General features: G+C 35.5%; 3 protein-coding genes across 3 annotated transcripts in view; 1 reads left to right on the forward strand and 2 right to left on the reverse strand.

Annotated features, from left to right (window-relative positions):
* LOC105169679 (purple acid phosphatase 2) lies at positions 716 to 4,136 on the reverse strand. Its single transcript, XM_011090155.2, has 8 exons — positions 3,505 to 4,136; positions 2,997 to 3,197; positions 2,742 to 2,853; positions 2,054 to 2,283; positions 1,812 to 1,950; positions 1,477 to 1,697; positions 1,180 to 1,301; positions 716 to 1,071 (listed from the first exon to the last, which is right to left on the reverse strand). The coding sequence occupies exons 1-8, from the start codon at positions 3,682 to 3,684 to the stop codon at positions 873 to 875; spliced, it is 1,404 nt and encodes a 467-aa protein (XP_011088457.1). The 5' UTR covers positions 3,685 to 4,136; the 3' UTR covers positions 716 to 872.
* LOC105169681 (cysteine protease RD19A) lies at positions 8,194 to 11,119 on the forward strand. The gene is given in 4 exon segments (XM_011090156.2): positions 8,194 to 8,716; positions 9,101 to 9,220; positions 9,640 to 9,886; positions 10,104 to 11,119. Coding segments are annotated over 4 exon segments (1,140 nt in total). The 5' UTR covers positions 8,194 to 8,218; the 3' UTR covers positions 10,379 to 11,119.
* Positions 10,917 to 14,820, reverse strand: part of LOC105169682 (V-type proton ATPase subunit a3) — a 10,525-nt gene continuing 6,621 nt past the window's right edge. The window contains exons 12-18 of the mRNA XM_011090157.2: positions 13,815 to 13,975; positions 13,531 to 13,737; positions 13,178 to 13,361; positions 12,972 to 13,052; positions 12,685 to 12,878; positions 12,190 to 12,249; positions 10,917 to 11,478 (exon numbers count right to left, since the gene is read on the reverse strand). Coding sequence (XP_011088459.1) covers positions 11,274 to 11,478; positions 12,190 to 12,249; positions 12,685 to 12,878; positions 12,972 to 13,052; positions 13,178 to 13,361; positions 13,531 to 13,737; positions 13,815 to 13,975 — 1,092 coding nt within the window. The 3' untranslated portion in view covers positions 10,917 to 11,273. The remainder of the gene's footprint in view (positions 11,479 to 12,189; positions 12,250 to 12,684; positions 12,879 to 12,971; positions 13,053 to 13,177; positions 13,362 to 13,530; positions 13,738 to 13,814; positions 13,976 to 14,820) is intronic.

A 14,820-nucleotide genomic window follows, 5' to 3' on the forward strand; every position in this document is an offset into this window, starting at 1 on the left:
GAACTAAAAAATTCAAATACTTTTTTCTTATAAATGTGACAGTAGTGTGATAAGCACAATGATCAAATAATTTCTCAAAAATTAAAACTTAAGATGTATATATTATATTTAAATTGGTATCAGAGCTAGGTTAAACATCAAAATGATCAAATAATTTCTTAAAAATTAAAACTTAAGATGTATATATTATATTTAAATTGGTATCAGAATTAGGTTAAATATCAAAATGATCAAATAATTTCTTAAAAATTAAAACTTAAGATGTATATATTATATTTAAATTGGTATCAGAGCTAGGTTAAATATTTTGACATTTGAATAACCTAGATCAATACCAATTTGAAACATAATAATCCACCCAGAGACAATTTTCGTTTGTCACCTTCAAAATATAAAAAAAGATTCACATATGATGTTTGTAGTCGATATGGGACAATTTCGAAAGGTTACCCAATGCATGTGTTTTTTCTTCTTCCCAGTAAACTCAACACAAACAGAACAAAAAGAGGTCCTACTACGTTTTCCACATTTACTTCTAGTTCAAGGTTTTGTAATCCAAATGAAAGTAGATTTATCATTGCTCTTGAGATTTAGAGATCAAACGTTGGAGTGGGGTTGGGGACAACAACGTTCTCTTCAACATTTGGCATCCACAAAGAACGACAATTAATACAATTTCGAGTTTTCTGTCATCTAAATGCAGCCATTGCCTGGCTTTTGTTTAAGCAGACAGCGCTGCTAGTCTTCAATTCAAGATGTAGAAAAGTGTTTGAAAAATTCCATTGAGTTGAAATTTTTTTATTACAAACTGCACACCGAGGACAGAGGAGAAGTGAAAAAATTATATATAATGTGAAGTTACTTCAAGTTGTTCAAGATTGAGCAGTTGTAGAATCATCAATGGGATGCCAGAATCTGTTGAAAAACCACATGGAATCAGCTTGTACGGCATATCCATCCTGGTTACGGTGCCAACTGTAGTAAGCATGGGTCCTGTTCTTGATAGCTAACGTTGCATGGCCGAAGCTGGCCTCCCGGAAAGCTGAGTACTTAGGCTGTGGCTCTGACATGCTGAAAATGGTAATAGGTAACAGTCAGATATATTAACTCTTCTGTTTTGGAGGTAATTATCACTTTATAGTATGAGTTGAGTTCCAGGGAAACTATGAAGTCTCTTACTTGTTTGCTAGGCCTTCAAGATTTCCTCCATCTCCAATGGTTATATAAACAGGGGCGGACTGGTCACTCACTGGAGTACAAATTCCATTGACAATATTGTAGGCAATGTTAGACACACGTTCCTGCAATTTTAGAAGATCTCAGAAGTCAAGACTTAGTTCAGACAATGTGAACACCAATAGTTTGATGCATAAAGAAGAGGTCAAATTTATTTGTAGGAGGAATCACGAGTTAAGACATCCACGTGACAAGTAATGGAGAAACAAATGACTGGAAGCTGATATTGGCACCACGTACCGATCGCTCATATGCGTGAACATGGCCTGCAAATACTACATCGACCTTGTACTGGACAAACCACGGCTCGTACATAACCCGCATGGTTTCACCTTCCATGTAGTGATAGTTGTAGCTATTGTACCATGGAGAATGCATAAGAACAATCAGCCATGGTGTCTCAGACCTGTTAACTTTTGGCAGCTCTTCTTCAAGCCACTTATATTGAGGAGTGTATTTGCCTGAAACACCAAGGTGAAGCATATTAATTTCATTTCACTAATCCAACTTTGAATTACATAAGAATGAATCAGAGTTTTCTACAGACATTTTTCTTGAACCAGGTGGACTCTTACCGTATGCCGAGTATGAAGACAAAACTATGATGTACGCTGAAGCTCTCTTGATAGAGTACCAGAAAGGAGCAGAACTGTCAGAGGCTTTGTAAGGTACACGGTAACGGTGCGTATAAGGCTTGAAGGGTTTCGTTTCACCCTGCAATAAATCACCAATACTTCACCACCAACTCATTTCTAGTTGAGACTGCCAGAAAATTATCACTAAATAAAGAAACTACAAAAATTCGCACGGGACTTACAATTTCGGGAGCAAAATCAATTTCATGATTTCCAGCAGTCCAAATCCAAGGTTGATAAGCCACACTTCTCTCTACAAACCTTCCCCACGTATCCCATCTTACATTATCATGATTAGGGTAGTTGTCGGCATAAGAAAGGTCTCCAACAAATAACACGGTCTGTCCCTTGGCCGGATTTCGCTCGTAATGTGTAAGTGTCCTGTTTGAGTCATAACTCTGGCCTAAATCCCCTGTAACAGCAAAAATGCTCAATAAATTAATAATATGCTCAGACCCACGCATGGAGGTCTTTATTATTAAGAAACACACAGATTCAAGTTCAACTTCCTAACATCATCATCATCATAATAAGTCCATTCTCTACTTTCCAAAGGTTATTATTAAGTTCAGAACTTGAAGCCTTTCTTTTCAGAAACTATTGAATTCCTAAGTAAATGATTTGCAGTTGAATACCGTCCCCAGTAACATTAACAAGTAATAATTACAGGGCAGGCAAAAACCATTATCTTGAGACCGTAATGAATATACCATCCCCAACCAATTCCCATTTCCTGAATCTGATCATGACATGTAGATCTTTTGATCAAAAGAACCTTAAATTCCGGCACCATTAATTATAGCACTGTAATATGCTAGTGATCATAAAAGCAACACCCACCAAATGATCAGCCGGAAAAAGAATAAATACCTATAAGACCAAAAGTGTATGGAACATCAGGGCCAACTGCTGGAGGTGTAGTGAACCAGAACGTCCTTCTCGTGTGCCCGATTCCTACCTCGTAGTAATATTTAGTGTCATACTGCCCATAAAGGGTAAAGAATTCATCTCAAAAATCACCACAATTTTGATGCAAATGCTTAGGAGGATGCTTTTCTATAAGCCAAATATGAGTAAAAACTATAGATCAAAGAAACAGAGAAGCCAAACAGGGTGCTATTCTACCTCCAAATTCTTGATAGTGCAATGATGGATGTAGCCGGAAGTGTAATTGTAAAATTTGTACTTGGTTAGAGTCCCCTTTGCCTTATTCTTGAGCTTACTGTTAGCAGCCCAATACAGAACAGTGTTTGAACCTGGCTCATCTACGGTGACCCATGACACAATCACTGCTTTTCCTATGTGATCTCCTTGAGTTATATGTACCTAAATCCAAGCAAAAATAACACACAATACATTCAATAAACTACAAAATCAGAAAAAAGATGTATACAACTTGAGAATAACCTAATCGCCCAACACATTAAAGAAATGAAATAACCAAAAAAGAGAGAGAAAATATATATATTTGCAGAAAAAATCAGTAAAGAAAGAAGGGGAAAAAACCAAAAAAACTGATTTTGTGGCTACGGTGTTAAAAGTTAACGCTTGGATTCAATGACCATCAGCAGAAAAGGAAGGGGCTTTTCTTGTGAGAACAAAGAAGAATAGAAAAAGAAAAAGAGACAGATACCTGTTGAGGCGCATTGTAGCCGGGAGGCACCTCGAAGACATCACTATCAAGAGGCATATCAACAGTCTTCTCAACTTTCCTCACAAAACTACTCGTGAATCCTCCACTGCACAAAACTGCAGCATTTAGTACGGCAGCTGCTACAACAGCCAGCACCAACGTTGCTCCTGATGCACCCATCCTCTTATCCAGTTCTTGCACCACGAACTGACCCTGCTTACCCTGCGCACCCTGGACACCAGATCACCACACTCCTCCTTCCCACATTCACACACCGAGAGAACTGAAGAGGAGAAATAAATAGACGCGGTGAGAGGAACACTACGCTGAATTAACGGATAAATTACAAGTAATAGTACGACTTCACGGGGAATATTCAGGGATTTATACGAATACGAATACGTAGGCTGTTAGGGGTCAACGGTTTCATGTAAGGCGCTGGATTAGTATTCATCAAGATATCATTTTCATAATGCATCTCATCTCTCGAGTTGCGGGGTTCCTTTTCTCTCTTTCACACACACACACACACACTTCCAAGAAAGAAAAAGGTGAAAAAAGTGAGGATTCTGAGGAGATGTGACGTTGACTTCTGGTTTGGGATTTCGGACAGAAAGCGCATCTCCTTTTTTGAAATCAAGATTCGGCACAATCAATGTTTAAAGCGCCATGTGAAGCGGAAGGCCAATATAATAATAGTCCAAGTCCATACATAGTAAGGCTAATTTCATGGTTCCGACTTGGAAATTGCGATTTATTAACATATGATGTGAAAGCGTGGTCGACGAGTTTGTGGATGTTTAAGGGAATTGCGAACATCATCATGCTTTCTTACTTACTCAAACATCTTTCTGACTTTTTAACTTTTTGAAAAATCTCTACATAGAAAATTACAAAGAATGGATATAAATAGCGTTGTAAGCGGACAGCAAACATGAACCAGTAGAAATACAGAGTCTTTAGTCGTTGCTAGCATGGGCCAACTCAAAGCCCATAAACTGGAAAGCGACTTTTCATCACGCATTCTAAATCTAGACGAATTTCTTGACTTTAAATTCTAAACTAAAATATATCTTATTGTTCCTTTAGGGTACTCACTCAACTCACGCCCTTATTTATTCACATATACCATATGTTCGATTTTTAAGTAGTAATAAAGACTTTAAAGCTTGATTGATATTACTCCATTCTTTGTTTTGGTGAAATAACGCAAAATTCCCATATCTTAATTTTATAGATAAAAAATTTCTTATGTTATTTAGAATACAATAAAAAAGCTCATTTCTGTTAGAAACTAACGGAGAGTGGTTGACACTTGCCTATTTCACAAGTGGGTTTCGTTTTTTGTCTTTTTTAGAGTTAGTCTATGTGTGCAAATGTTCATCCCCTTGACATGTAAATATATTTTAATAAATTATATATTATCAATTAATTTAAAATATTATTAATCCAAATATATTTTAATAAACTACATTTATTCATAAAATATATTAATAAATTATCAAAATACCTAAAAAAAAGTTAGTTTAGATATATTTAAACAAAATTATATTTATTCATAAATATATTAATTAAACATATATAAAAAATTTATATCATTTTTTTAAAATTATATTATTTAATATAAATAATTATTTGAATAAAATTGTCATTATAAATATTTTAATAAATTATTTATTTATTTATTTCTTTTAATTTTTTGAAAAAATATTACTTTTACTTGTTTTTAAAAAAAATCACAAACTCCCCCTTCGTTTCGCCTCGCCTCCCCCTTGTCGCCGGCTACCATCCACATTTTGTTGCCCACCACCCACCTCCCATCTGAACCTGAATTTGGGTGAAGGCAGTGGCCCAATGAAATGGAGTGACGACGATATAACTGTTCAGTATTTTAGGGGCGGCGAGGTACTTATTTTCAACTAAGTTTTTAAATACAAAAGAATTTTATGAAATATATTCTTGTTTTAATTATATTTGTTGATTGCTCATTAGGATCTAAATATTAAGCATGAGGTTGAACGAAAAACAAAAAAGAGGCAAAAGAGGAGTGACTGTGGGGGAACCTCCAATTCGGACGGACGTTAGGGGAAAGCAACTTGAATTGTAGCGATGGATCGATCGGTCAACAATGATGAGGGAATCTCGTTTCTCACCCTTCCCTTCTTCCTTTTCACTATGTTTCTCAATATAATAATACAGTCAAATGGGAAAGCCTTTGTTTTTTTTTTTTTTCGTTTCTCAATTGGCCTTTGCTTTTCATTGGTAGACCCCATAAAATGACCGGAATGCTCCTATGCCACAATTAGTGAAATACCGGACCCAAAGTATTTAACTCTATTTCCAACATATTTTTTCTTTGTTAGAGATAGAAATTTCAAAAAATATTTGCGTGTGTTTTTAATATTTTTTATTTGTATTTATATCGGAATAAATAACGATAAAAGTTAAAAATTATTGAACCTTGTGTAAGTGTTTTATAAAAATATAAAATATTTTTTTGGGTTACTTACATTTTGTCATCCGAACTATAACTGTTTTCACACTTTGGCACCTAAAACTTTATTTTGTGTTAACTTATGATCTTAACTTTATAAAATTTTACACTTTGCTATTTATAAATGCTTTTCCATCAAGTTTTTTGTCGAAAAAATATCACATACAATGCACATGCCATATTTAAATGCATATGCCATATTTAAAGGTTATGTGATGTAATATTTTTCACATATGCACAACATGCTATGTTTTTTTCTACAGAAAAATTAAGAAAAAAAATGATCATATATGACAACGTGCATATTTCGCAAAGTTGAGATGATAAGTTGACAAAACAAAAGTTTAGATACTAAAGTATAAAAACAGACATAGGCAAAATATAATTTATTCATATTTTTTTTCTATATTTCAAATAGTGAAAAAATAAAAACAACCAAGGCAAGTAATTACAAGTAAGACGCCAGTACCAATATCGTATAGTTCGTTACTTGAGTCAACTTTCCAGTTCGTTTGAGCAAAGGCCTTTGTATTCTGATTGAATCATTTGAGACTATGACTTTTAAATTTTTAATAACTTTTCTTGAATTTATTTGAATATATTTAAATTTAAAAGATTTTAATTTTTTTAAAATTTAAAGTATTTTTAAAATTATTTCTCTAAATCCATTAAACCAAACGTACCCCTAAAGTGAATTGATTACTACTAAGAATTATTATATGATTTACTAACATCAAATAGTAATTCCTAATCTAATACTATCAAAGTAGATAAATTATCCAGTATTAAAGTAAACAATATCTACACATAATAGAATTTAAACCCATAATGTAATAATTAAAGAATTTTAATTTCACCAACTAAATAAGATTGTATTGGTCCACTTGTACTACAATGGTTGGGCCATAAAATTGGAAGTATGGGCCTGGGTTACGACACAGCAATCTCTTGTCCATGTCCATGGACTCGTTAGAAATATACTACCAATCAGCTTTTACGTCTTGTGTTTAGATGAGATGGCTGTTGCACTTCATTCATGCTTGGATTGTTAGAGGAGCAATTGCGTCAGTTTCTTAAACAAGAACACAACAGTGCCACCCTGAGGAATCACACACCAATAGTAGAGGAGTTTAAGTGTGTTCTTTTTATATTTAAGAAAGTAAAGTATAATTATATGTTATGTAAATAATGTGATAAGTTATAAGAGATAGTGGAAATAACAATGAGTGAATATGGTGTGGTAGTGGGAAGATGATATTGAAGAAAAAAGGTTACACTAATGATGTCTTAATCTAGTGGTCATGTTGAAGTTTCATGGACAAGTTTGATTCCTACCGAATGTATAGGTATTTCTTTATACTTATGTGAGTGTTTGTCTCATTTTAGGTTACTTAGAATATTATAATTTATTTATTAATTTTAGTCATATTGATGTATTGGTTACATTGATATATTAATTTATTTATTGAGTTAGTGATGTAATTATATGCGTAATTGTCATTTAAAAAAAAAGCTACAAATATTACTACTGTAATCATTCATTAACAATTTAACACCACTAACCTCATGCAACAATAGAGGATATTGAAAAGGCATAAATTACATAATTTAAATATTAAAAAATGCATATATACTAACATTATATTATATTTTAGACAAGAGTAATTCAATCTTAATTTTTGCAGCTCTCAACCCTTAATACTCCTTCATTTGCTTTTATTATATTCCCTCTTTTGGCTTCATTATTTGTGTAATCTATAAATTGTTGGTAAAATTATTTCTTAAATGCAAAAAAAACAAGAAAAATGATGAAAAAGCGTGATTTCAAAAGCTTTAAACTATAGGCAAAATTGGGATTTGAAATCCCAAAAATATCCTAAAAAATTGATATTATTTTTTTTCCAAAAAATTGTGTCGGAATTGGGATTTCAAATCCGGATTCTGCTTATATTTTTAAAACTTTTGAATTAGATGTAATTTGTCTTTTGGTATTTAAAAAATAATTTTCCCTAAATTGTTGCAAAAAAGAATAAATGAAGTTGCCTATCCAACCAAAAATGAACAACTGCCGGTGGCCATTACAAAGCAAAAAACACTCAGCCACACCACCACTACCGTTTCCTTTTAACACGTTTCTGCTTCCCATTGGGTTTTCACCACCTTTACCACTTACACAACTCTATAAATATACGAGAGTAACTAAAGACCTCGATAGACGGCATGGCTTCACGCTTCGTTCCTTTATTTCTCTCCTCCCTCCTCATCGCGACTTCGTTTGGCTGCTCCATTGCCGATGCTAACGTCGCTGAAGGCGTCGTCGGGAGCGACGATCCGTTGATCCGTCAAGTCGTTGACCACGGCGATGACGAAGTCGTTGATGAGAACTCGTTGCTGAATGCCGATTACCACTTCGCTATCTTCAAGAGGAAATTTGGCAAGTCGTATGCTTCTCAGGAGGAGCACGACTACAGGTTCTCGGTCTTCAAGGCTAACCTGCACCTCGCTAGGAGACACCAGAAGCTCGATCCCTCTGCGGTCCACGGCGTCACGCAGTTTTCCGATCTCACACCCCGCGAATTCCGTCACCAATTCCTCGGCATCAATAGGAGGCTTCGTCTCCCCTCACATGCTAACAAGGCGCCGATTTTACCAACGAATGATCTACCGACGGACTTCGATTGAAGAGATCATGGTGCTGTTACGCCGGTGAAGAATCAGGTGAGCATAGAATAGGTTTTGCTTTGCAGTTTTTAGTTCGATTGGTTTTTGGATATTTGGAATATTAGCCAAAATTGATGGAGCTTGGTTTCAATAAGTATCTTTGATACTTTATTGTTTAAGTTTCAAGTTAAGATAATTTGGTTGCATGTTTCAGCAAAAATCAAGGAATCTTCTGGAGTTCATTAACTAGACCGTTCTTTTCCTCTCTATGTTTTGCCAATGGAAATTATTTGCTTTACATGCTTCTTTCTTTTCAAGGCATCGACTTAGATTTGTGTGCTTAATTTAGTTAGTCATGTCTTTGCTCTTAACTTTGTCATTTCTAAAATATTGCTCAGTGCTATCTGATGGCTGTCATAATTCCAAAATGCATGTTGCTAGGGTTCTTGTGGATCATGCTGGTCGTTTAGCACAACAGGAGCATTGGAAGGCGCCAACTTCCTGGCGAGGGGAAAACTTGTGAGCCTCAGCGAGCAACAGCTTGTGGATTGCGATCATGAGGTGGATAACCTTGTTATCTATTTTTCAATCTGCCATTTGGTATATTTTCTGTTGGAGAGTTTTGATGAATTTCTTCATATATTAGTAAATTGTGGGTTTGAAGTTGGTGGTTGTGGATTCAAGTCCTGATGAGTATGTGCAAAATTCTTAAAATGATTAATAGCAACAGGACTATATGGATCTCTTTCTTTCTGAAACATACTGCTTTATCAAATAGTTCGAAATTATTGACTTAATTGATAGCAGTTTGAAAACACACGGTTATCCATAAAAGATATCTCCACGTCTGAAACTGTTTGTTTGACAATTATATTTGTTCATCTTCCATTCTAAACTTAGAATATATCAGAACAGCATCAAGAAAAACATCAACCTACTTTAATATGCTATGGCATTTAATCAAGCTTTCGCTCTTGCAGTGTGACCCAGAAGAGAAAGGTTCATGTGATTCAGGCTGCAATGGCGGACTGATGAATAGTGCTTTTGAGTACACACTTAAAGCCGGTGGACTCATGCGAGAAGAAGATTATCCATACACTGGCACTGATCATGGAACTTGCAAATTTGAGAAGACCAAAATTGCTGCAAAGGTTGCCAACTTTAGTGTCGTGCCCATTGATGAAGAACAAATTGCAGCAAATCTTGTCAAGAATGGTCCTCTTGCTGGTATCTGTTCTATCCACCTTGTCTAAGTGACTCATTTATTTTTTCACTTTTATCTTTCTTTTCTTGATACTATCTTTTTATTTTCTGTATATTGCATGCAACGAGGTGTGGTTTCCAAGAAGAAAACAAAAAATAATCTACTTGCACTACTTGATACTCCTTCCACAAGCCTTGGTAAGAAAAATGGTTTCTGACAGTGATTCCATTTCCAATGCAGTGGCTATCAATGCAGTCTACATGCAGACGTACATTGGAGGAGTTTCGTGCCCACTAATATGCTCGAAACGGTTGGATCACGGTGTATTGTTGGTTGGTTATGGTGAAGCTGGCTATGCTCCCATTCGAAGGAAGGAGAAACCTTACTGGATCATCAAAAATTCGTGGGGCGAAAAATGGGGAGAAAAAGGTTACTATAAAATCTGTAGAGGCCGCAATATTTGTGGAGTGGACTCGATGGTTTCAACTGTTGCAGCTGTTAGTACGAGAGAGTAGAATATGAATTATTGTTAAATACTGCCACCTCATTCCATGTAGATAGAGGTCTCAGAGCATTGTTTACAACCAAAACAACTTGCCTTGCGTATGTAGACGATGATGGATCTGTCTGTGATTGAACAATCAAAATGTAATTATTTATGAAGGTTGACGAATGATGAGGCAAATACACACCAAGCGAAAGCGTGATGCTAACTTGCTTCTTCCAGCTCCTGCTATGCCCAAGAAACTAGGCATGTTCTTTCTTTTCGCATTTTGATATTCCCTCTCCGTAAAACAGTCGATTGCCTGGACTTAACAAGGTGATACCAAAGGTTTTGGGTTTATCATGTATGCAAGAAAAGGAATCAGATACTATTCATGCCAACTATTAAGTAAAACATCTCTGATGGATATTCCAGATCAGCTATCACATTAAAAATTAGGAGAGATATACTGTGACCGAAACTTCAACATATTTGGTACTTGAGCACCTTAGGCACGCAATAATTGCCCGTTTATTGAGTTTATAACTGAACTATTAAAAGAGTAAATATGAAAACAGGAAACTGTCAAATCTTTCCTTTTTGCTTACAAGTACAAAGGTCCACATGCTAGCTGCATAAATAAAATAATAAAACGATAAATTACATCATGTACGTCATTGCTGATATAACATAGCAAACTCAGGCCTCAAAATAAGCCTGCTTATTCCTCTCAATTGCAAATGATACAGGTCGGGGGTGTTTGTTTGCCAGGCACTCAAACGCAAAAGCCTCTACTTCCATGCATGCAAATTATATCGGCCTCCTCTACGCATCAAATCCAAATGAAAGAATCAAGAAAACACATCCACATTCATGCAAATTCAACCACCAAATCATTATTCCAATTGTAACTCTGTCGTGTAGTTTCATTCTTCCTCGTAATCAAGCAAAGCAAATGAGAATGGATAAAACTTGTATCCATCTCCCTCATAGAACTTATTTTGGAACTCCACCCAATGAAGCCTTAACGCGTGCAAGAAGGCACTAAGTGTTTCCATCACCAACAACACTCCAACAGTCGCACAAATGAAGATGATGATGCCAACAATCAGGATAATTATATTGTTGTACCTGCAGCAGAGAGTCAACCTATGTTGGTTTCTTGTAATTGCAACCAGTTAGTATACATTGTAATTTATCAAGAATTCTAGACCTTCGAAAGCCAATCGTTGCATTTTATCGAGAATTCTAGACCTGCTAAAGCTGATCTGAAAGTGTGTGATGAGGGACTAAACAGCAATATTTCATTAGCAAGAGCTGATCCCAGAGATCTGATCATCAGCTTAACTCTCTCTTGTCGACGATGACATATATTAAAGAATGACTTAAACACCAAAAACAACTTAAAGAGGTCAATTGGTTTCCATTTTCACTAAAAATAGAAAAAGACTTGCAGGACTGATACATTTACTCTCATCAGATAAGACGGATGCTGTCTCCATTCCCCAAAGCAAGGACCAAGTTTCTATTGAACTTATCCATATAATTACTACGCCATCATTCCCCTCATATAGGTTAACATTGCACTTTCTGTTGTTTTACTAATTATTTATATACTTTACAACATGCGAAGTCATCAGTTCTAGCTCCTTCTCTAACTAGATTCCCTTGTTATTACTATACATCACATGCTTAATAACCAGTCAACCTACTAATATATCATACCCTTCATGGATAAACAAAAAGTGCGAAAAAATCTTCAATGATGAGGACAATATGATATGTAGTATACAACTGAAAATCCATGAGACAGTAAATACATGTATAAATAAATCAACTTACCCCCATGCAAGAAGAAGAACCTTCTCATAGAACACACTGGACAATTCGGAGTGGGCAAGGCTGAAAACCACAAAAAATGGGAAGGAAAAGAAGCCCCACGAAAAAAATGACAATTAGCATCATGTAATATATTATGCAGCATGAACGGTAAGAAACAAAAAAAGTGAAACAAGAGCTCTTGGGCCTTCCATTAGTAAGGGAAATACAGATGCGTGGAAATTCTTTTCTCATTGAATTTCTTCCATCAGCTAATCCTTATGGCCATTGTAAATAATAATGTATGCGGTGGAGAAAATATACAAATCGCAAGACAAATTTTCATGTTGCAAGCAAACATTTCAAGAATAATTCCCTATCCAGATTTTCCAAATCTATATTTGCTTCAGTATGTTTCAATAATGAACTAAAAGCACATCAGGATAGTATTTGCTTCAGTATGCTTCAGCATATTGAAAGTTACTGGTTTGAGGCATTCAAGGTTGTGATAGCATATACCTGAGAGCCCATAAACGTAGATATGAAGCTGTATTTGAGACTGCCCCAAGCACAAATTCTATTGTGTGTATGAGCTGATGTACAAAAATTTCACTGAATTCAAACTCCTCGTGACCATGGGAATCATGATTTGCTTCTGATTGCAAAGACTCTTCTGCATCTGGAAGGGGTGCATATGACTCTCCATGGTGCCTCTAAAAGAGCCGATAGAAAATGGGTGAAACAAATAGATAACTTAAGCTCCAACAAATAAATGCAATAACAAGAAAGTGTTCGAAAGTCCATACATCGTGTTGCATTTTCAGAAGGAAAGGCTTCGGAAGCAGCATCCATGGAACCGAGACAAGAGCCAATAGTAATAACACAATCTGCAGATGGATGCAATGACCTTTAATCAAATTGGAAAGCAGGCTAAGATAGAGTGTCTTGTGGTATTTGATATAATATGTAATAAATAGGCATAACATTTTTTTCCTTCAAGGGATTATGCAACCTGAATTGTCTTCTGACCAGGGAAAAGCTCGTTCTCACCAAGCTCATCAGTTGGACTTAGAAACATGTAGATCATCACATGATACAAATCAGCTTTGGATCCTGTGCACCATTTAATGATGATAAGGACAGAAAGGTAGCCAAAGAGGCTGTTCAAAAATATCATCTGGGGAATAAATTGGAACCTGGAACAGCATAAAAGTAACATAAGCAGACAAGACAATTAAACTCATGACATACTTCGAGTACTGTTTCCAAACATTATGAAATAAAAATGGACAAATTCAAGGATACTTCTAAATGCAAGTAATATAGATATATTTATCAGCAACATCAGTTTAATCATCGACTTACCATGTATTTAGGCTATTCTTGAAGAATTGGGCATTGAAATAGCTTAATATTATTCCCAGGTTCATTTGCGCAACTCCAAGTAGGATTGACATTTTCATTTTTAATGAATTAAGGAAAGGCAGCTCACTGCGTGTACCATGCCATGCTGGGTCCACCCCAAATGGGTAAGTGTCTCGTGCCTTGATCAAGCCCACAGTAGTAGCATCCCTGCAGCAAGAGTTCAGATACATGAGACAGATGCAACAAAGAAAACAACATTAACAGTGACATAGTCCATCAGATACCTGCAAGCTGGATCACGGCATACATATGCTGAAGGAGCAAATAATTCAAATGGCACGGAGAAAAATTCATTATAGATCAACCCAGTGTAAATTGAGAACAGAGCCATCAACATAATGACATAGCGTCCACCAAAAGTCATTTCCATGATGTCTCCAAGTTTCTGCAATTGCAGAGAGTAATTTAATCATGTCAATCACAAAAGCCAAAACCTTGACGATTGCAGACATCATAAAAGTCATTGCTAGTGCAAGTAAACTGTCAATCAGGAAATTTTATCAAGATTTTCCAGCTAACAAACATAAAGGTTTGCACTAATCCTATATAATGCCAATTTAATGTTTATAGTAAAAAATTATATCCTCAGTAGAATATCAGGGACAGGGTTATATAAGAAATTATCCATAGCAAGACAGGTTCACACAGATGCTGTTGGCTAAAAATGCCAGTTGCATGCAAATATTGATCTCCATTTGTTGCTCAAACTCTAATATAGATCAATCAAAAGGACTAGAACATTGCACAATAAACTTCGTGCCGAGTAGGTGCACAATGAGAAGACAAATATGATAAAACTTTCAGTACTCAAAGTTTATGTAGATCTCCAGGCACGATCTTCACGAGTTAAAGCTAGCTAATACGTGATCTTGGGGATCCACATAAAAATTTACCATCCATAGTCAAGGGAGTAGCTGAATTCATACACGTTCAGAGATAAAATATTAGTTCATTTGAAGGCAGCAAAAGACTAAATTACACGAGCTAAAATAAACTGTACTAGCATGCAAATTAAGTCTAGCTACTAATGGATAAAAATTAAGAATATCTGGTTAGATCCGGTAGATGAAGAAAATTAAGCGCACTTTTAGTATGGATAAAAAACTTAATACCACCCAAGCATTGCCATAAAGCTCTAATAAATATCTATTTCACAAAACAAAATAATAAACAAAAAACAGTTTAGCAGGATACAAGAAAATAGCAAAATTAAGAATAATGAGATGACAT

Source organism: Sesamum indicum, linkage group LG8, assembly GCF_000512975.1.
Source record: "Sesamum indicum cultivar Zhongzhi No. 13 linkage group LG8, S_indicum_v1.0, whole genome shotgun sequence".
Taxonomy (NCBI): Eukaryota; Viridiplantae; Streptophyta; class Magnoliopsida; order Lamiales; family Pedaliaceae; genus Sesamum; species Sesamum indicum.